Raw genomic sequence first — 22,699 nt, forward strand, 5'->3', positions numbered from 1 at the left:
AGGCATTAATACACCTCATGAATACTATATGCTAGAGCAAGATGTCAAAAATGTCTGCTTTATGGATACTCTCGAGGCTGCAAACTCCATATCGGATCCGGAAGTCAACGAAGCATGAAAGTTTCATCTTGGAAGAACCACAAGATACATACTCCTTCGAGGAGACCCCATCTCCTCCCGCACTTATTACACGCCCCGAGTCCAGCCATCCCTTGCCCCTATATCAGAAAAATTTCAAAAGGGTGGTTGTGGATGATTTCGTCTATCATAAATATTGCAAATCCCGTTGTGGTTTGTTGTGCAAATCTTGCAGCTAGATATCACAAGCTTAATCCAAAGACTGGTGATGGAGGGAGCCACAACACCAAGCTAGCTGCAACGTTAAGACGAGGCTCCCAAGGTCGAGCTTTTGACCATAAACAAGCACTGCCGGGAGGTAACCCGTATTTTTTTTCTAGTTTTCTCCAAAAAAAAACAAAATTCACTTCTATTTCAAGAAAAAGGGATAATAATTTTTCACTTTCCATTAAAATAAAATCGAATAGAGCTTTATGACATAATACTAGGACTCGTTCCCTTCGGGTATTTTTGTCACTAACCTTTCAGGCTGGGACTTAAATGACCGAAGAGTTTGCACAATTGGATAAAAGAGTGTAACACCCGGTTTACAAAAGGACATAAACCGAGCAATCATATACGTGCCAGAATCAAGTCACACATATATACAACAGAATGAACAGTATATCACAGCACATATCACGTAAAAAGATATAATAAAGCGAGTATGAATGTTATTTATTACCTTAATGATAAAATGTCTGATACAGAGTATGCGGAAGCGTAGACCAAGTACGAAACTCGGAAGCTGGGCGCCACAGGGACGTCGACTGGGAGACGAACAACTAGAAGTCCTCGTACTCCTGGTAGCTCTGGGTGAACTCCCTCGTGTTGGCAGGAACTGAGCAGCAGTAGAGTATCCCCAAAAAGAACAAGAGAAAAAGAGTAGAGTAGGCAAGAGTGAGTACATAACTTGTACTCAACAAGTATAACACAAACTATGAGGCTCAAAGGTTGGCTGACTCAACTGCATTAGCTTTTAATCTTGGCAAAATTTTATTAAAGCTATTTACTACAAGTTGATGAGTTACCATACCCCAGTTACATAGTAATTAATCAGAATTAATTATGATACTACTGAGAACCATACCAAACCAAACCACCCGGGGAACCCCCCTAATCAAAGGAAGATAACCCCACTAATCAAAAGGAGGATCTGGGCCACTCATAACCGTGAGCATGGCTAGTATACCAGTTTTACACTCTGCAGAGGTTGCACATCTTTACCCACAAGTCGTGAGTTACACTAGTTGTTCATCACACTTCCTTAGGTGAGATGACTAGCAAACACACTACGAGGCCGTTACAAAGGACCACGTTGGTAAGGTGTAACCGCTAAGGATTTAGGCTCCGCAATGATGGGGCCCACCTCGAGGGGGTACAAGACAACACAGACCAAGCCTCGCAGCGCAGGGACCATTGAAGCTCACCCTTCCTCTTGCCCCGTCGGTAAGTTACTCCCGAACCAAAATGACCTAATTAGTAAGCCAAGACCGTCCCATTCCAGTCTTGTGGTAGCGTTGTTGTCCCAGGTTGTCGCTCTATGAACCGGTCCTTAGGGAGAGTGGCCAACCCAGCACTAAGCATCGTGCTGGCCCCCTAAACCATGTTTCTAGAAAAACCAATTTTAACGAGACGTGAGCCACTCAAATTAATTAAAAAGGACCAAGTGTGTTATACTGCGGCACCTAGCACAACTAACCGAAATGCAACCCAAGAGATATAAATATATATATATATATATATATATAAAGGATATGAAGTGGTTAGGAAAGTCCTTATAGGCATACAATATTAAAATGCAGTATGAAAATGTATTTAAAAGTGATAGGTGGTCTTCATGTTATACTTGCCTTCCTCAAATTGCTCCTGCTGCTCGAAATGTCCCGTGGAGGGTGGCTCCTGGTGCTCCTCCGACTGCTCAACGTCTACTCACGATCGCAACGCCAAAACAAAGTCCAGCACATACACATACATGCAAACAAGACAAAAACTAAGAAACAGTACAACATTACATAAAAACAGCAAATAAAACAAAGCTAGAGCTATTCTACGCGCTGCAACGATCGCGTGGACATAAAGAACACCTAAAACGGGGCTAAAACGCGAAAACTAGGCCTAAAACAAGATCCAGGGACTAAACTGCAAGAAAAACTAAGTTTCCAGGGGTTTTCTGCAAAAACCAGGGACTAAAATGTAAAAACTAGAAAGATCCGAGGGCTGACGTGCAAAAAGACCTGAGCTGGACAGCGGGTTCTATACACGAGAAGTGCAAGGGCTAAAGTGAATAAATTAGGGCCTGGATTGAATTATTTTTGTACTAACTGAACCGCGGGTTGAATACGGGAAACTGGGGGGTTTCTTTAGCAAAGTTGCTAGGCGCTGACCGGTATCCCCTTGGTTGACTCGGGCTGGATCAGTTCTGGGCCGTTGATCTGGGATCGGATGGCCACGGTTGGTTTGGGCGCCCGGGGCGGCGGCGATACAACGCCGACGACGTTTCCCGCGGCGGCGCACAGCAGGACTTGCCGGAGTTTGGCGTTTCGGGTGTTCCCGGGCTCAAATCGACCGAGCTTTGGGTCTAGGATGGACTACGCACCATGCGTAATCCACTGGAGGCAACAGCTGGGCACGGTAGGACTCAGGGGTGCGAAAGTGGCTGCGGCGGCGGCTCTGGGCGTTGACGCTCGCCGGCGTGCGGTGTACCGGCGCCTAGGACAGGCCCCGGCCTATGGAAACTCGCGCAAAAGGTAGAACGGGCCGGGGTGTAGCTCACCAAGGTGCGGAGCGGGCTAGAACGGCCGGGTAGGGTCGATGGCGACGTTGACCGGCGGTGGAGCGGAGGCAGTGCTCGCGGACGGGGTGCTGTGGTGGTACTCTGGGCGCCTGGATCCCACGGGTGGCTTCAAGGTCATGCTGCGAAACCAAGGGAGCGGTCAGCGAGGCTGAGGCGTCAACAGCGGCGTGGAATCGCGGCGGCGGCAGAGTTCACCTGCGCTGGCGTCCGAGCAAAATTCTCGGCGAGGCGCGGCCAAGCTTGGGGGTCAACGAGTTCGGGGATGCTCTAGGTGCGTCGGCGAAGATGTTGCACGGGCTGGTCGAGGTTGGGATGTGGCGGAGCGGCGTGGCCGCGGCGGCGCAGAGCCTTTATGCTGCGGAGCAAGGAGAGGTGGCGAGCTAGGGTTTGGTGGTGGCAGCTGCGGATGGGAGGAGGGCGCAGGGGGTCGCGGGCGTTTAAAGGGTAAGGCCGGGGATCTCGGGGAGGTGTGCCCGGGCGGAGTCACGGCGGAGATCACGGGTGGAGGCCGGTGCGCGAGCGGAGGGTGCGGGAGGAGGGAGAAGGGGCCGATAGGTGGGGCCACAGCGTCAGCAACGGGCGAGCGACGCGTTGCGCGGGCCGCGTGCGCTGGAGCGGCGAGCGGGGAAGCGGGCCGTGGCGCTGGGCCGAACGGGGAGGGGCAACCTAGGCTAAGCGCGGGAGAGGAAAGGAGGGAGCTAGGCCGGTGCCACGTGGGCCGAGCGCGGGGTTTGGGCCGGCTGGGGAGGTGGACTGGGCCGCGGGGAGAAGAGGGAAGGAGGGAGCGGGTTGGGCCGCCGGGTTGGGTTCCCTTTTTCTATTCCTTTCTTCTTTTCTCTTTTTCTTTTCCAAACTATACTCAAACTATTTGAATTCAAATCCTATGCACTCAAACCAAAATAAAACCATGCACCAGCATGAATGCACAAACATATTTATCCTAGAAAAATTTTAATTCCTTGTGAAACAAAATTAGATTAAATGCAAGACTAATTATAATAAACCTTATAAAATTAAACAAAGCCAATTAAATTTATTATTAAATACTGAAATTTAAATTAGCGTGTTACAAAGAGCCACTTCCAGGCTCAAATGCAGAAAGATCAAAGGAGAGTACAACCTCAGGCGCTCAATTTTCGGCACCAAGTGTCGCAAAATCTGAGGGTGGGGAGGACACAGCTTGAATGACAAGTGCATCCATGACGCCACAAGTGAACACGACTCTCGGTACCAATGGCAAAGCTCAAATCAAGTCATCAATGCTGGTTTGCACTTCTTTCTCACTCTCCCCACTCGAGGTTATTTCATAATGTCCATATCTTTTGTCGAAGCCTCTTTTACATGATAAAATTAACCATGTGCCACAAACTTGATCACAACTCCGCATCTCACATGTTGGCAAGCATAAGTTTTATTCCATAACTAGTACTCAATTCTTGTGGGATCATCAATTTAGGAAGATCTTGCCTAAGTTGTTGGAAAGTGTGATATAATAAGATTGAAGTATTTCTTTCCTTCTTGATTGAGCATCGCTTGAAGAGTTTTTATTTTTTATAAAAAAAATCCAAAACCCTTAGTCTCACTTCTCCTCGATGGTTCAAAATTCCTACTACGGTCAAAATGCTTCTCATAATCAAACCTATACATTTGCCGCCTATATAGATGTGTTGGGTTTTGTCAAATCTTGTGCCTTATGGAATAGTGATATTTCAATACCGATCATTCCCTCCTTTACAATTCTCCTTAATTGCTAGCCTTCCCATGTCTGGATATGCTAAGTTCCACAATGGATTCTAGAATCCACCATTGCCAGACATTCCTCCATCAATTGAAACCCACATCACTTTGTTCGCGTATCCTAGATATCCTACTGACAAATATGGCCTTTCAAAATAAATACTCCAACTATATCCTACACATATCCCCCCAAAATCCTTTAGAGAAAGGAGGCATGGAGCTATCGAGCAAAAAAAAAAAGCTGGCCTGCTCGCAGGCAAAGAAAAAAAAGGGAGCTCCATAGTTTCAAATCTCCAAAATTCCTAGGGGGATCCATGAAAAATAAGGAGTACCATTCAAGGCCATATTCTTTCAAAAGCACAATACATAGTTTGTTCACCACATTCCATTGCATTTGTGTTGTATCCATTTCCTAATGATCGAATTTTTGACCAATTTCACTTGGACCAATTTTTGACTTAACAAAATACACAACATAGGTGAGCCTACTTTTCCACAAAAGCCTATAGATTGTAGGGAGAGGCAGGCCAATGGCCTTAGTGAGGAATAAAGTTACCACATGAACGATCCAAGAGTGCCATCTGAGGATCATATGAGCTAAGGAGTTTATTTTAAAAAAATATTATCAAAACTCCAAGTATGGCTGATTAAGAGGAAGGCCATACCTTCATTCGAGTTGTTCCACTTTTCAACCGCCGAAGGCAAGGATCATAAGCACCTCAAACCCCACAGGTATGAGAAATGTTTTGGAATAAATTTTATGCTAGCCATTTACTTTGAGAATTTGTGGATCAAAGTCTACCTTAGTTCTTGCTCGATCTGGGTTTCTTGATCCTAACCTTTGTTCGGGACGAGCAAAGATCTGAGCGTGGGGGTGTGTTGATGGCCATTACACGCTCATTTTGGCCTCCAACCATTGCCATTAATGAGGGAACCTAAAGAAGTTTTGATATAAAGTTCTATTTTAACTAATGAGTTCCACGAGTTTTGTGTCCCACCATGTTTTGCGAGAAATACAGGTAATATGGTGCACAAATACCATTATTGGTGAAGTAGCAGTCGAGGCCATACAAATGAAGATTCATTCAGACGTCTCGATACAAATGACACTTGGACATGGTACAAAAGTTACTCAAATCACATAATTGACAGCACCTTGTCGAAGAGCTCATCGAGATGATCAAAATGGACACTTGGATCACCCAATTCGGATTCCAGACAGAAAAGTTACGCCTCCGGAAAGATCACCGACACGGACCTGTTAGACCAGTCGGCCTGACTTAGGCCGGCCGGCCTGGCACCTTCTGCAAACACTTACCACTCATCATCATTGCCTTGGGGACTCACCAATGGACCCCAAAACACTTGGGAGGCAAGCCAAAAGTGAAACTAAGACTGAAAGGCCTCATGTGTCCCTCCAATGGGCTCCCGAAGTGGCCACTCGAAGTTTGGCTTGATCACACATGGTTGGACCTGCACCTACATGCAAAGAAACACAAAAAGGATCAATGTCAACCATTGGATGAAGCATAGCACAAGTGAAGGGATCGATGAGCTTGTCACATGGATTGAATGGCCACCTTCCGCATGGATAACGTCCAACCAACTTGAAACCGCCTTGGAAGAGCAACTCCACGTCGTCCATCACACAATGGCAGGTGATCCGATGCCTGGGGGCCAAAATCCCAAGCTGGTCGGCCTCACTTTTTGGCCGATCGGACCAAATCAAGTTGGCGGTTGCTCTAAGCGATGTTGCAAGAAGGAATATTGGGTGTTCGATCAACAGTTGGTGAATCCTAAGCCGGTATGCCTGACATTTCCACACCACATGCTCAACTTCACGTGGAAGTTACCTCAGCCGATGTACCTGCATACAAGACACGCATTGGCTCAAGTGCCGACCTCTAAAGCACTATAAATAGCAGCCCTCACCTCACTTCCCAAGCACGGAGAATAGGAGCAAGTCCAAGGTGAAGCGCAGAGCTCCACATATCTTTAGATAATAAGGGAGAGAGGCAAGGTGAGAGTCTGGAGAGGAGCCAGAGTGTCGGCCCCTCTCCAACTTTGTGCCTCCGAGGATTGAAGCTCCAACTCGAGTAATTTCCTCCTCTTTTGTTGATAATATCGCTTTCTCTCCTTTACTTTATTAGTACTTGAATACTTGGTGTCTCTAGTTGTGGGATCCCTTGTCTGCATGGGTAGCAAGTTCTATCCATTTGGTGTTTCTTCTTGCCTTAATGTGAGGCAGAAGTTAGTGATTTGATAGTGTAGGCTTGGTGCCTAGGCTTGATAGTTACCTTGGGTTGTGTTCCACCCCGCGAAACCGCAGTGGTAGGCGGCAGGTGGTGACAGCCATGTCCGTCCTTCATAGTCCACCACATTCGGGTGTTTTCATAGCAGTAATTGCAGGTTGCCGTTGGACTCCCCTCTCACCCCTTTCTGAAGTCCTACCTCTTCCAGCCGCAGAAGCAACTAGAGTATAAGTCAAGTATTCTTGATAGGAGTAGTTAGCAAGACAATGTTAGAACACCTCTACCTATCTTATCTGGACCTCTTCACTCCCGTCATATCCACTGGACAAACAAGATTCCATACCCTGGAATACTCCAAGGTGAAAGCTACATCGGTATCCGTACGCTTGCAGATTTATCTGTAAGGCTAAGGACAGCCAACAATCTCCTATCTTAAAGATCTTGGTCATGGTGCAGAGAGAAAAATTCAATGTTCGGCATTTAAATATGATTTGATTGATGAGGAACTTTATCGTCGGACCATCGAAGATTTGCTTCTCAAATGTTTAGATTCAAATCAGGCCAGAGTTACTATGGGTGAAGTTCATGAAGGCATTTGTGGTACTCATCAATCGGATCCTAAAATGAAATGGTTGCTTAGAAGAGCCGGTTTCTATTGGCCTTCCATGATGTCAGATTGTTTCAGATATTATAAAGGATGTGAAGAATTTCAGCGATTTGGTGATTTACAACTGGTGCCAGCTGCGTTAATGCATCATATTATTAAACCATGGCCGTTCTGAGGTTGGAGGTTGGATTTTATTGAGCAAATCAATCCTCCATCTTCAAAGGGGCATCGCTTCGTGTTGGTGGCTACAGATTATTTTACTAAATAGATCGAAGTGGTTCCTTTGAAGAATATGACATATAGAGAGGTAATTGAGTTTAGGGCTATTTATATTCCTACCCTTAGTTGTGAACCCCACCTCAGTTGTCCCCCTAACTCATTCCCCACCTCAGTTTTACCCTCCCACGCGCCACACTTCGCTGAATTCTACCCGCACGGACGGAAACCGTCCGTCATTGACAGGTGGGGCCCACATTTCACCAAATATATGCACCGCGTTGTCTCACTGACCAGTGGGCCCCACGAGAAACTTTCCCCATTCATCCTCCACCAGCCATCTCGATCCAGATCTGGGAGGGAGGGCCGAGCTCCCTGCGCGCGCGGCCTCCTCCCTGCCGCCGCCGGGCGCCCCGCCACGTGCCTCTGCACCGCCTCCCTGCGCGCCTCGCCTCCTCCCTACCGCCGCCGCGTGCCTCTGCACTGCGGGTCAAGCTCCCTGCGCACGCGGCCGGCCTCCCCGCGGCTTCCCTCTATCCGCCTCCCTGCCGCGCGCGTCCGACCTCCTCCGCTGTCCGCCCCCCTGCTGCGCGCGTGATGCCCACTCCCCACCGGTCGCCTCTGTTCCTCCTCCCCACCGGCTGCCTGCCCTGACCGAGCTGCACCTCCGGCAGCCCGAGGCTCCGCCGAATCCCCGCCGCCCTCGCCCCTGCGGCGCGCGTGCTTGCCCGGCGAGCGCGGGTCCCTGACGCGTGCGCGTGCTGTGCGCGGCTCCCCGAGGGCCCCGCCGCGTGGTGCCGCGGCTCCCGGCCGCGCGCGTATGCCCGCCGACCTCCCCTGCCGCGCCGGCCGCCCGAGCTTTCCCGCCGCCCCCCGGTCGAGCTGTGGTCCGTGGGTTGAGCTCCCTGCGCGCGCGGCCGCCAGCAGGGCTCCCGCAGCCCGGCGCCAGGAGGCATTCCGCGCCCGGCCGCCGGCCTCTGCGCCTCTCCCCCGGCAGATCTCCTCCCAGGAGCGCGCGGGGTGCAGCTTCCCCCGGCCGCCTCCTCCTTCCCCCGGCCGCCTCCTCCCTCCGACTCCCTGATTGTTGAAGGTTGTTTTAGTTCTCTGCTCTACAATATACTGATTGTTGAAGGTTATTTGTTGAGCTGCTAGTTTACAATTGCTTTGTTGTACTGCTGAGTTAGTGAACTAGTGCAGATTACAATTGCTTTGTTCTGAAATGATGCTTACAACTGATGATTACTTGCTGAAATAATGATTACAATTGTTGAGTTAGTGAAATGATATTTACAATTACTGAAAGAAATGATGATTACAATTGCTGAGTTAGTGAAATGATGATTACAATTCTCAGCATGGGTGCATATTACAATGGGCATTGCTTTGTCCTGAAATGATGATTGCTTTTATAAGTGGCTGTGCTCATGTATATTTCTTTCTCTTTTTTTTCATCAAATAGGATGGATGCAAATACTTCCGAGCAGCAGCCACAGAATCCAAGTGAGGCAGCAGAGGCATCAGTTCCATTAGATGTGTTACCTGATGATGATGAGAGACTATATCCTGAGTTTGTTGGCAATTTGCCACAATTCGAAGAAACAGATGAGGAGGAGGAGGAGGAGAATAATGACATGGCTGTGAATGGGGATGATGAGGATGTAGATGACTTCCCGATGATTGAATATGACAAAGAGAATCCTTCTCTTGAAGAGGGCAGTGTATTTCCATCAATGGTTGCTTTACGGAATGCACTTGCTACCTACTGTCTTAAGAATGAATATGATTACGAAATCGACAAGAGTGAGCCAAGAAGATTAACTATGCATTGTGTCTTCAAGAGGTGTCAATGGAGGTTGCATGCCTCCCCAATGAGGAATAGCAGAATCATTCAAGTCAAAGTGAACCCGCATCGTCACTCTTGTCCAAGTGCTGAAAGGAAAGCATCATTGAAGTTGTGTAAGAGTAGGTGGTGTGGTGATGTAGTGTTGCCATGGGTGACAGAGAATCCATCTATTGGCCCCACTGAATTAGTGAAGAAAATCAAAGAGAAGTATAGTGTTGAGGTCCCTTACATGAGGGTATTCTATGGAAAAGAACAGGCTCTGGACATGATTTATGGTCCTTGGCAAGAAAGTTTCAAGTTGCTCTACACTTACAAAGCTGAAGTGGAGAAGGCATGCCCTGGGAGTGTGGTAGAGATTGACCACCATAAAGTGCAGTACAAGGTGAAAGGCAAGATTAGGGAAAAGGAATGTTTTAGGAGAATGTTTATTTCATATATGGCATGTTGGAAGGGGTTTCTAGATGGATGTAGACCCTATTTGGCAGTGGATGCAACTTCTTTAAATGGAAGATATAGAGGACAACTTGTGGCTGCATGTGCAATCGATGCACATAATTGGTTGTTTCCGGTTGCTTACGGCGTAGTTGAGGCGGAAACAACCGAAAGTTGGACTTGGTTTCTTGAGCACTTACGTGCAGTTATTGGGCATCCTGATGGTTTGACTATCCATACTGATGCTTGCAAGGGCTTAGAGTTAGCAGTTGATATAGTTTTTCCTGGAGTGGAACATAGGGAATGCATGAGGCATCTTGCTTCAAATTTCAGCAAGTACTACAAGGGCAAGATATATGATGACAACCTATGGCCAGCATCTTTGACTTATAGCCTAAAAAAGCATAACTTCCATGTGAATCAGATATATGCAAAGCCAGAGGTGAAGGCATACATGGAAGCTGAGCACCGGAAAATATGGGCTAGAAGCAAGTTTAGTGAAAAATGCAAGGTAGACTATGTGAATAATAACCTTGCTGAGTCTTTTAATTCATGGATTAGACACATTAAAGGGTATCAGCTAATTGACTTGATAGATAGGATTAGGCAGATGCTTATGGCCAAGTTTGAGTTGCGTCAAAGAATTGCTTCTGAAAAATTTGTTGGCCACAGAATAATCCCGCAAGTGATGAAGGAACTACACCAGAACACTAGACAATTGAAGATGACTTTGCTCAAGCGCAAGCCTTTGGCGGCAGAGGTGACAGTGCTGGATAAGAAAAAGAGAGAATTTAGATATCCAGTGGACTTGGAAAAGAGGACATGTACTTGTAGAAAGTGGCAGATGACCGGGTTGCCGTGCACCCATGCCCTCTTCTTCATTACTTCTCTTCGTGGTTTAGCTGCAGAAATAGATCAGTATGTACATGAGTACTACTCAGTGGCCAAGTTTAATGCAACCTATGCTGAAAATGTACCTTCTATAGAGGCAAAGCATCAGTGGGACATTGTTGATCCAGGTTTCGTGATGCATCCTCCAATTCAAGGAAGAGCACCGGGAAGACCAAAAAAAGTTAGAATCAGATCAAGTGTTGAGGGAGCTGGACTTGGGCCTAGAAAGCGAAAATGCAGGAGATGTGGCAGATTTGGACACATTGCTAGAAATTGTAAAAATGCAGTTGATCCATCTTTTGGAGAAGAAGGGCATGAGGAAGAAGAAAATACAGTAGAGGCACAAGATGGACCCTCTAGGTATTATTCCTCTATTATTGTTATTGATATTCTACTTTTATGTTCTGCTAGTAATTCCTCTTATGCGTGTATTGATTTTCAGGGCAAGGAGTGCACCCAAAGGGAAGAAAGGGAAGGTAGGAACTGAAGAAAGATTGGAGAAAAACTCTAGGTAATATTGGCTGATTCTTTGAAAGTCTGTACGAAAAGGAGATGCTGCAAGTGCCCCTTTTATTTTTCTAGAATTTATTTAAACCGTCTTGCTTGTTCAGTATGTTCCTGCAAGTTAGTTGTTTCGCTTGTGGACTCCACCTGAGAAATATGTTTCATGTCAGGCCATAGTGATGTACAAGACATAGCAGTTATCAGTTAACAGAACATAGCTGTTTTTATGCACAGGGGAAAGAATCAACCTAAAAGGAAGAAACCAATTGAAGATGGTCCATCCAAAGGGAAGAAAAGGAAGGGAGGAACTGAAGATAGTCCAGCCAAGAACACTAGGAGCAAGCAACTCAATATTGCAAAAAAAAACAAGAAGCAAGAAAAAACTTATTGTGGACTGTTGATGTCTTTTGGCTTGTAATTTGTGGGCTGCGATATTGATGTATTTTGGACTTAGGAACTTATGGATGGTAGCTCATTGTTGGCTGACTTGAATGGCCTAGAGACCCATGGATGGTAGCTGATTTTTGGCATGCTTGAACATGCTATTGGTTTGTGGCATGACTTAGAGACCCAGGTAATATTGCTTGTTTATGTAACAGTTAACTTGTTACCCTTGTCTTCAACCTGAAAATTTAATGCGCTTGGAAACTGTTAAACTTGGGAATTATGGGAAACTGTTACACTTTCAATCCAGTTGCTTCTTCTTTTTTACTTATTTGATTTGAATGTGGGTGCCAGGAAGGAAATTAGCCCTAACTACTTTCTCCTCGAAGGATAAGCCCCAAATCACTTTGCCCATCGATATATCTGCCTGTTAAGCCTGCTGCATGTTCTGTTTTGCATGAACAATTTGGGATGGTAATTCTTAAACCAATCCTAAGATGCAAACATATCTTGGTGGTGTCTCAGTGAGACTGACAACAACAATAGGAAGCATTTAAGAAAAGTATATTTCTTTTTTTTCCTGTACAGAAGGTCATTTGCGTGAAACACAAATCCACTAAGACATCTTTGCTACTATTTGACAATTTGACAATTTGAGTCATTTGAGTCGTTGGCACTAGGCCAAACATATACATGTAACTGGGCCTCCTCACCCCATTTGACAATTATTATTTATTTTGTCTAGTTTAACACATATAAATATGTAGTAAATTGTTTAAGCGTTAAAAAATGGTAAATATCATTGAAATACATAATGTTTGCCTTTAAATGAATATATAGTGCAAAATTGAAGTAAAAATAATTAAACATTTATTGACTCTAGTTCAAACTATGAACTTCAAGTTGAATCTTATGAAACCTCTTCAGAGATGTTCCCATTTGTGAACAAAGTATATATGAACTGTTGTCAAATGTTTCAAATTTTTTATTACAAACTATCAGCATCATATTATGACTCCATGCCAATTTTCAGAATTTTTGGACCACATTTACATATTATTTTATTTTTCAGAAAATGACTAGAATAATATGAATTTAAATATTGTTGCCATATATTTGAAATTTTGAACAATTTTTGGATATGATGTGTATTTGTGTATACTTAGTTAGGTATATATTTATATAGGATTTTTTGAACCCTATATGACATACCTACAGTTCAAATCCGAATTTATAGAAAAAAATTTTCTGTAATTTGTTTAATTGTAGAAACTTGGGTATGTGTTAATTATATTCCGTTGCACTGTAAGGCATAACTTCGAGCCCGTCCGACTGGTCCCTGGAGCACTCTTTAATACACAACCCCTGGTGCATGGTTCGAATCCCAGCACCACCAATTTTTTGGCAGTTTGGCGCTGGTGGATGGGGGTGGATTTTTTGGCCGTTTGGCGCTGGGGGGTGGGGGGATGTCAGGCTTCCTTTTGCGGTGGGTGAGGTGCATGGGGAGGGCTGGTTTTTGCCTGTTTTGGCCGCTTATGTGCTCAGTGTTAAACTAATTTTTGCCCACTAAATGTCTAAAGCATCAGTTCATACAACAACAGTGCCATGACCTAATACTAAAGCAACATTTACGTACTGAAATTTCCTCACTCCTAAACAACAGTGGCATCACAGTGCTAAGCAATTTATAGCGAGATGTTTTCAATGATTCATCATAAGAAAAAGCACACCGATAGATATCAAAGAAATATAAAAGACTTTAAACAATTTCTTCATGTTCTTCAGTTCGGCAAGGTCGGCATTCATGTTCTTCAGTTCGGCAAGGTCGGCATTCATTTTCTTCAGTTCGGCAAGGTTGGCATTCATGATCTTTAGTTCGGCAAGGTTGGCATTCATGTTCTTCAGTTCGGCAGCAAGTGTGTCGGTAGCCACATATGCCCTACTGTCGACGGCTTGTTCCGGGGCTGCTCCGGTCATCATGTCATCCCTGCATATGCCTAGTGCCGCAATATACTCATCCAACCACATAAAAAAGTGGCATTGTTTAAGAGCCTAATCCATCAAAATAAAACAAATTATCACACAGTTTGATCCACACAACTATTCACGAATCTAACACTTAGGAAGCTAAATAACATGAGCAAAACGAGTGCAAACCTTTCCTGCCTGCGCCTTGCTTTCGCAGTTCACGAACTCACGGCCAAAGTTGCCATTCTCTGTCCTTTTCGTTGTGCACCTCACAAGGGGATCCAACCGTGGGCATTTTGGACAGCGGGTGAGTGGCATCGGCCCGTTCGGGGCCAATTCATATGCTCTGATGCTTGAGCTGCTCCCACGCGACATGCTGACCTGCTCATAGGTATGTATAAGCATAAGCTATTATAGAAATCATGCAACTACAAAATGTGAAACATTAAGTAAATCCTATTTTGCTCGATGAAGGCTCTCAATAACCAGTTTACCCTATTTTCTTAGTTTACCCTATTAAGTTGATGTATGTTATTGCTTTGCGCAAGACTGCAGTATGGTCTAAAATAGGGGATGTGTGGTCAGAACGATGTGCCTCTTAGGATGTGCTTTAGAATTCTGAGTAACGGTTTTCAGAAATCAAGATCAGCAGTACAACAAAGCAATTGTAAACTAGCAGCTCAACAAACAACCTTCAACAATCAGTGTATCATAGAGCAGAGAACTAAAACAACCTTCAACAATCAGGGAGTCGGAGGGAGGAGGCGGCCGGGGGAAGCTGCACCCCGCGCGCTCCTGGGAGGAGATCTGCCGGGGGAGAGGCGCAGAGGCCGGCGGCCGGGCGCGGAATGCCTCCTGGCGCCGGGCTGCGGGAGCCCTGCTGGCGGCCGCGCGCGCAGGGAGCTCAACCCACGGACCACAGCTCGACCGGGGGGCGGCGGGAAAGCTCGGACGGCGGAGCGGTGACCGGTGAGGAGGCTCGACGGAGCGGTGGCCGGCGGGGATGCGGCGGCGGTGGCGGCCCGGACCAGACGCGGCCGGCAGGCACCCGCGCGAGGCAGGGAGGGGGCTTGCGGACCGCGCGCGGCAGGGAGCCACGACGCCTCGCAGGACGTGGAGGGCCGCCGGCGGGGAGCCTCGGGTGGCCGGTGCGGCAGGGGAGGTCGGCGGGCATACGCGCGCGGCCGGGAGCCGCGGCACCACGCGGCGGGGCCCTCGGGGAGCCGTGCACAGCACGCGCACGCGTCAGGGACCCGCGCTCGCCGGGCAAGCACGCGCGCCGCAGGGGCGAGGGCGGCGGGGATTCGGCGGAGCCTCGGGCTGCCGGAGGTGCAGCTCGGTCAGGGCAGGCAGCCGGTGGGGAGGAGGAACAGAGGCGACCGGTGGGGAGTGGGCATCACGCGCGCAGCAGGGGGGCGGACAGCGGAGGAGGTCGGACGCGCGCGGCAGGGAGACGGATAGAGGGAAGCCGCGGGGAGGCCGGCCGCGTGCGCAGGGAGCTTGACCCGCAGTGCAGAGGCGCGCGGCGGCGGTAGGGAGGAGGCGAGGCGCGCAGGGAGGCGGTGCAGAGGCACGCGGCGGGGCGCCCGGCGGCGGCAGGGAGGAGGCCGCGCGCGCAGGGAGCTCGGCCCTCCCTCCCAGATCTGGATCGAGATGGCTGGTGGAGGATGAATGGGGAAAGTTTCTCGTGGGGCCCACTGGTCAGTGAGACAACGCGGTGCATATATTTGGTGAAATGTGGGCCCCACCTGTCAATGACGGATGGTTTCCGTCCGTGCGGGTAGAATTCAGCGAAGTGTGGCGCGTGGGAGGGTAAAACTGAGGTGGGGAATGAGTTAGGGGGACAACTGAGGTGGGGTTCACAACTAAGGGTAGGAATATAAATAGCCCTTGAGTTTATGACTGAGCATATTATTAATTGATTCGGTATCCCTCAAACTTTGACAACGGATCAAGGTTCTTCATTTATGTCAAAGGAGGTGCATGCGTTCATCGAATCTTACAAAATTAAATTGCTTAGTTCATCTCCATATTATGCTCAGGCTAATGGTCAGGCCGAGTCAAGTAATAAGATATTGATCAAGCTTGTCAAGAAGAAAATAGAAGAAAATTCTAAGAGGTGGCATGAAGTGTTATCCGAAGCATTATGGGCTCATCGTATATCTCGTCATGGTGCTATTAAAGTTACTCATTTTGAGCTTGTGTATGGTCAAGATGTCATTTTACTTGTTGAGGTAAATCTGGAGGCTTATCAATTGGCTAAACAAAATGATCCCTCCACTGTTGATTACTATAATTTGATGATGGATAATGTTGATGAGGTGACTGACAAGCGGTTGAAGGCTTTAAAGGAGATTGAGAGGGACAAGCTTCAGGTTGCTAGAGCTTACAACAAGAAGGTAAAAGGGAAATCTTTTCATGTTGAAGATCTAGTTTGGAAGACAATAGCAATAAGTTTGGTAAGTGGTCACCAAGTTGGGAGGGTCAATACAAGGTTGTTAAAGTTGTCTTCGGGAATTTTTATATGTTGGAGAAGTTACAAGGAGATCGTCTAACCAGAGCTATCAATGGAAGATACTTAAACAAATACTACCACAGTGTATGGCAAGATGCATGAAGATGAAGATGACCGATTTATGAGATCGCCCTTATTAGTATTTTTTAGGCCCATGAATTGTATAACATGATTCTGTTTTGCTTTTTAGCTTGTAAACTCACTAAAAAGCAGGGGAGCATATGTTGACACCCAAATTTGGTATGCACTGAGGCCGATTGGTCAGACCGGCCTGCGCCTATAATCCGAGTAGAATTATATTTAGAGATAGGATTCCTTTTGTAAATCAACTCGTGAAGGGGTACGTCTTCCCCGGCCTATATATATGAAGGCTAAGGCCGATTGAGGTTATTCCCAACCGAATCAATCAAAAATCGCATTGCTTTTTATCTCTCAAACCCTAACTATTTTCAAACCCTAATTTACTGTTCTTCCTGCGTCTCGATGGTGTTTGAAGGCGCTCTAAGTGGCCTGCCGATCTTAAAGCAACCCTAGCTTCATGAGCTCTGATAGGGTCCCTCCCGAGCTCACTGTTCTAGGTCTTCGCGAAGCTCTGCCTAAACCGGTCAGACCGGTCGACGGCACCGGTCAGACCGGTCGACGGCACCGGTCAGACCGGCCTGCCTAAGGTCTCGTTGGTGTTGGTCGTTTCGATGATCGTTCGCGTGTTCTAGCGCATCCGAGTGTGTTTGGCACAATTATGTGTCAACACAACATATTTAGGAGGAATCTAGCTTGCTTGCATATGTGTAGGCTGGCGGCAAGCATCCATGAGTAGCAACCACAACTGTCCATGTATACCAAAAACCTTACCAAGTGCCCATCATTATGAGATCAAGTTTTTTATTTGAAAATTAGTAAAAAAATTAAAATTGATAGTTATCTATTTTTAAAATCGTGACTTTGCAATTTGATTACCCAACATTAAAAAGATTGTTTGGAAGGAGTAGTTTCCGTACAACTCTTAGTTTTTTGAACTACTGTTAGACTTTCTCCTTTTAACCCGTTGCCAAGTTCGAGCTATGTTCAAATCCTCCAAAAGGAATGTGCATTCTCGTACAACAATGGCATTCATTACACGAAACACGCATATTTAGCATTAGTATAATCAAACGATAAAATTCGCCACGGCTTTGACCAGCCATGTCCTCTTAAAAAATTTCACCAGCTAAAAAGACTTGTATGACTAATACATAAACCAATCGGTGTAAGAAACATGATTATTGGCTGATGACGCACAAGCGCCGAATGTGGCACTGCCGTGTCGCCATCTATAGGACTTCGCTCATTTCTTTTACCTTCCATTCATCTTTCTCTTGAACGGACCAAGTATATGCCACTCATGCATTGGGATGAACGCTGGCAGCCGTGAAGGCCTTATCCACTACTTCGACCATTTTGGCAGGCCCAGCCGCAATGACTGCATCGGCAGCCTTCCTATAGGCATCAAGAACCCCTGCAATTTTCTTCTCATCTCGTGTTGCATAGGCATCGTTGATAGTTGTGTCCATAACAAATCTTTGCTTGATTGCCACACGTTGCAGCTCCACCGTTTTGGCTTCTCCGGAGGTAAGGATCAAAGTTTTGACTTCTTGAAAGACTTTCTGAGTTTTGGATTATGTCTCACAGAAAGACTTGTCGACGGTAGGACATCCTGTTGGATCTGGCACAACCGCTGCATTGAAGGCTTCTTTCATCAATTTGAGCTTCTCAGTTGGTGGGGCGGCAAGGACCATGTCTGCAGCTTTCTCATATGAACGGGCAATGTTAACAACTTTCTTCTCATCTCCTGCATTCTTGGCCTCATCGAGAATGACAATAGCCTGCAATGACTGCTCCATTGTGGCAGCCTGGACTTCTTTTTTTTTTATCTGGTGTCGCGGCAGCATTGACCTCATCGAAAGCCTTTCGCATTTTCTCCCGCGCGTCGCTGATGGACTTGTTGGCGGCGGCCCATTCCACCGGTAGCGGAGCAGCTTCTGCAACTGTGATAACAAAAAGGAGGAGTAGGAGGATCTTGGCTACCATTGCCAACTATGCTTACAAGTGGTAGAGAGGCAATTCAAGAAAATGTTGCTATGAATGCCGATGGGTTGCTCACCTTTTAATGACGTTTGTGATTTCTCAAAATAGTAAAGGCCATAGCATGAGGCCAAGAGTGATCCATGGGTGAGCCATTAGTGTGTGGTGGGTCCAAAATTGACTACCTCGTGGACAGGTGCATGCAAGGTTTTGGAGTACAGCTTACTTTTGCTTCTGGCCTCCCCGCTTTAACCGGGTATGAATTATGAGCCACACATCATATAGTTACCCATGTCTCTATTGCAAGGGTTGATGTAATGCTTCACAATTCCATCACACGTTTGTACTGATCTAGAGCCCAGTCAATGAAGTGAATGAGTAGGGCGTGAGCAAGGCCTGCATCTCTCTTCTCCTGCATTGGGCAGTTTTGTTCGATCCGGCACTACATGAAAAATTTCGCAAGTTTTATTCATGTTAGATGAACTTTCTGCCACACAAGAATGGTGCATCATATGAAACATAACCAATTCCTGCAAATTGATTTTAGACATTGCTACAGGAAATGCCAAATAATAGAATAATAGAATTGATGTCATGCTTTATTGTGGGTGCGAAATCATATGTATCTGATGCATCTCCTGATTCTATTTTTTGACTCTAGGCTTATGGAAATGATTTTTTGCTCTTTTTCTGCTAAAGACTCCAATAGTAGCCTTGATTGTGTTAGTGTTAACTGTTCTGGTAGCACGGCGGAAAAAGCTATAAAGTTTCTAAATTTAACTGTTTAAAAATTGCGGTGACCTTGGATTCTTTATAACAAAAGTTCCTTGAATTTGGCTTGTAGCAACGGTATATAACTATGCTTTGGGAAAGGATCAGAATTTGGCTTGAAGAAAGATATAGATGTCACTTTTGATCTTCAGGGAGGTGACATATAGAGCCATCGAACACTTGATTGGGATTATTATTTTGTATGTCTTGGTTCATGTTGCAGGGTAATTGATGCAATAATCAATACTATTGCATTCTCGAGCTTGATTTTTGTCGATGCAAATATGTTAACCAAAAGTAGTTTGTATTTGTGAACAAACTTCTACAATTTGCCATATCGAGCCAATGAACACATGGTGGTATCAACACTTAGGGAGGCTTTGGACAGAGTAATTGATGCAATCAGTACTATTGCTTTCTCAAGCATGATTTTTGTTGATGCAAATATGTTAACCAAAAATAGTTTGTATTTGTGAACAAACTCCTGCTATTTGCCATGTCGTCACAGATGCTTTCTGATTTTTTTTCTTAACATGCGTGTCGCACGTGTGTTGGGTTAAATGATATTTTTAAATAAATTATTTTTACCCAGGTGGAATTTTTTATATGAATTTGAACATGTTCACGAGAAAGTGTTTCAGGTTTATGATAAATTGTTCCTGCTAAAGATAAAATTGTTCCAGATATAGCAAAGTGGTTTGAAGATGACTGTACAAAATTATTCATGTAACATGTCATGAATAGTTTACGAACAATTCAATTACATCATATAACATTTCATGATGGCAACGAGATACATAGGGCATCTAAAACAAATCATGAATATTTGGGAACAAAAAAATTATGTGCCTCGAACAATATTCAAGAAACAAGAAGAAAGAAAATAAATTTGCTTTCCTTCTTCGGCGACGCATGCCCTTCGTCTCCTACGGCTAGTGCTGGGGAATGACTACTCAACATCCGAGTGATTTTCGTTTTTTATGGATGCCTATGATCTGAAGAAGCGGAGCATAATGAGTGAGCCGCTCTCCACAACAGCTCTAGCGCCCGCAGCTACCCCTCTGAAGCCTCAAACCCCTCCTCCCCCAACCCCAACGCCTCCTCCCCCCTTCTCTCCTCCCTATGTGCAGGACATAGCCGTCGCTTCGGTGGCACACCGGAGTGGATTTAATTTGTTTCAGTACCCCGTCAGATTTCGAGGATGATAATGAAAACCTGCTGGTACCTCCTCCCCATCCATCCTCAAAGGTCAAGGAATCGCCGTCGGATCCCATCACGCCACGCTGTCGCGGCTTCATGGCGGACGCCCGTTGAAAGGGAAGCCCCCCCCCCCCCCCCCCCCGCCACCAAGGTGGTGCAACACTGCAATTGTGGATGCTGATGGTTCCCAGCTCGTCATGAGCAAGCGCAGGTTGTGGTCGGAGATTCGCCGGATTCGTCCACATCCACCTCATCGCTCGGTCCCCGCAGATTTGGTGGGCAGATTTATTTAAGTGGTGTTCCATGAATGTGCATGTGTCAAATGTAGATTCAATTATTTCATATAATTTAGATAATCTAATTGATTAATTGTAGTTTAATTATTTTTTGTTAGCTTATTTAATTAGGTTTAGCTTAGATTTAATTATTTCATAGTTAATAGTGAATTACGCGCATGCACACGCACACTCTCTCGAGCTAGCGTGCACACTCATATTCTCTCTCTGTGTGTGTCTATCTTGTTATGTCGTAAAACACTTACTTTCACTACTAAACAGGCCTGTGTTCCAGGTCATTTGTCTCCGCAGCCTTTGGGCCCGGGACAATAGGTGGCTTTTGTCCCGGGTCCAACGGCTAGCCGGGCCAGCGGGGGGACAAGGGCCTTTTGTCCCGGTTGGAGGCACCAACCGGGACAAAAGGGTGGCCTTTTATCCCGGTTGGTGGCTCCAACCGGGACAAAAGGCCCGTGCAGCCTTTTTGTCCCGGTTGGAGCCACCAACCGGGATAAAATGCCCCCCTTTTGTCCCGGTTGGTGTCTCCAACCGGGGCAAAACTCCTTGGCCCCCTTATCCCCTTCCCTCTCCCCCGCCCGAGCCATTCATCTCACTTGTTCTTGTTGTTCTTGGTTCGGGAGAGAGAGGAGTTCTTGCTCATTTCTTCACCACATTTGAAGATCTTTGATTCCCCATCCATCCATCGGCGCTAAAGGTTTGAGGCTTGTTTTTCTCTTCTTCCTTGGCTTGTATAGCTCATTTCATGCTTTAGAAATAGAAAAAATGTGTAGCTAGCTCATTTCTTGGACATTTAGATTGCATATGTAGGTGTGATTTTCTTTTAGATTTAGATGAGTATGTGGATAGTAGAAATTTTTAGAATAAGTGTAGACACTTCATGTGATGTACTTGTATATATGACCATATTGTGGATAGTTGATTTTTTGTATTCATGAATGAATTAATGAAATGAGTATATTAGAATTTTTTGTATTATGAATGGATTATTTTGACACTCTAGTGATATATTTATTCAGGCTCACATTGAAACTATCTAGAAGCTAAAAAAATCTTTATTTCGAAACAAGTATACATCGTTAATCTCCATCCAACGGTGATGGCACTACCTTTCGGGGATACACGATGCGCTATAAGGACGTCGCGAATCGGCTGGTCGCATCACCAGCACTTCCGATTGATAAGAAGACAACATTTGACGCAGTCAGCATGGCCGTTGTTGTACTGAGAGCATATCAACAAGCACGCTGCCTGTGCTAAGTGCTGTGCCTATTAATCGTAAATATTGGTACTGCGACTGGCCGATTGGTGACATCCTTGTACCGCACCGTGTCCCCCCGAAAGACAGTGTCATCACCGCAGGGTTGAGGTTACTGACATATATATTTCTAGAAATAAAGATTTTTTTAGAGAGTTTCTGGATATTGAAAAGAGTGTACTCCTAGAACTGAAGGGTGTCAAAGTAATTAGAAGTTATAGAGATTTCTTTCAATTAATTAGAGATTTCTTTCAATTAATGATACATTTCGTCTTTTTTATATGATTTCATTGTTATTTGCGAGAGTTATTAATCTGATCATTGTAATTGTAATAGTAAATAATATTTGCATTGTAATGGTAAGAATTTATAATTTTGTGGAAAATAAAGGTATTTTTCAGTAAAATATGGCTTCAGCAGCTGGAGGGAGTGGCGCCGGTGGGGGTGATTGTTGTCCTTCTTGAGAGAATGGCACAACTCGAGTAGGTTGTCGGTCTAAAAAACCTAGTGCTTTTCATAGGGCAGTGCTCCGTTATTAAGAATTTAGAGAATACATGGCAAGGGGCGAGGAACCTCCGTTTGATCTTGAGGATTTATTGCGGCGTTACGGTTCGTCACCATCAAACTCAGAGTTTACAGCTCCGCCATCTTCTTCTGCGCCAGCAAGAAATCCGTTAGAGCATTCTGCGTTCCAACGCAAGGACGGTTGAAAACCTATGTGTTGTTGTCCGAATTTTTAAGTTTCATGTATAGTACTCCTTTGTTAAGTCCTGTAATGGATTAAGTACTCCTTTTAATTAATCAAGATGTATGATGGATATTGCAGATCTTTTAATTATTCATGTTATGTTACATT

At 45.7% G+C, this 22,699-nt stretch overlaps 3 protein-coding genes across 3 annotated transcripts; 2 read left to right on the forward strand and 1 right to left on the reverse strand.

The window, feature by feature from the left end:
• Nucleotides 1-9,162: 9,162 nt before the first annotated feature.
• On the forward strand, nucleotides 9,163-9,567 carry LOC120662514 (the record flags this gene model as incomplete). The annotated part of the gene is made up of 1 exon (XM_039941647.1): nucleotides 9,163-9,567. A coding segment is annotated over exon 1 (381 nt), but the record flags the coding sequence as incomplete, so codon positions are not given.
• Nucleotides 9,557-11,414, forward strand: LOC120660173. The gene is made up of 2 exons (XM_039938571.1): nucleotides 9,557-11,252; nucleotides 11,335-11,414. The coding sequence occupies exons 1-2, from the start codon at nucleotides 9,595-9,597 to the stop codon at nucleotides 11,405-11,407; spliced, it is 1,731 nt and encodes a 576-aa protein (XP_039794505.1). The 5' UTR covers nucleotides 9,557-9,594; the 3' UTR covers nucleotides 11,408-11,414.
• A 2,037-nt stretch (nucleotides 11,415-13,451) lies between these two features.
• Nucleotides 13,452-14,067, reverse strand: LOC120658783. The gene is made up of 2 exons (XM_039936973.1): nucleotides 13,938-14,067; nucleotides 13,452-13,832 (listed from the first exon to the last, which is right to left on the reverse strand). The coding sequence occupies exons 1-2, from the start codon at nucleotides 14,064-14,066 to the stop codon at nucleotides 13,482-13,484; spliced, it is 480 nt and encodes a 159-aa protein (XP_039792907.1). The 5' UTR covers nucleotide 14,067; the 3' UTR covers nucleotides 13,452-13,481.
• Between the last annotated feature and the right edge of the window lie 8,632 nt (nucleotides 14,068-22,699).

This window comes from Panicum virgatum, chromosome 2N (assembly GCF_016808335.1).
Source record: "Panicum virgatum strain AP13 chromosome 2N, P.virgatum_v5, whole genome shotgun sequence".
Taxonomy (NCBI): Eukaryota; Viridiplantae; Streptophyta; class Magnoliopsida; order Poales; family Poaceae; genus Panicum; species Panicum virgatum.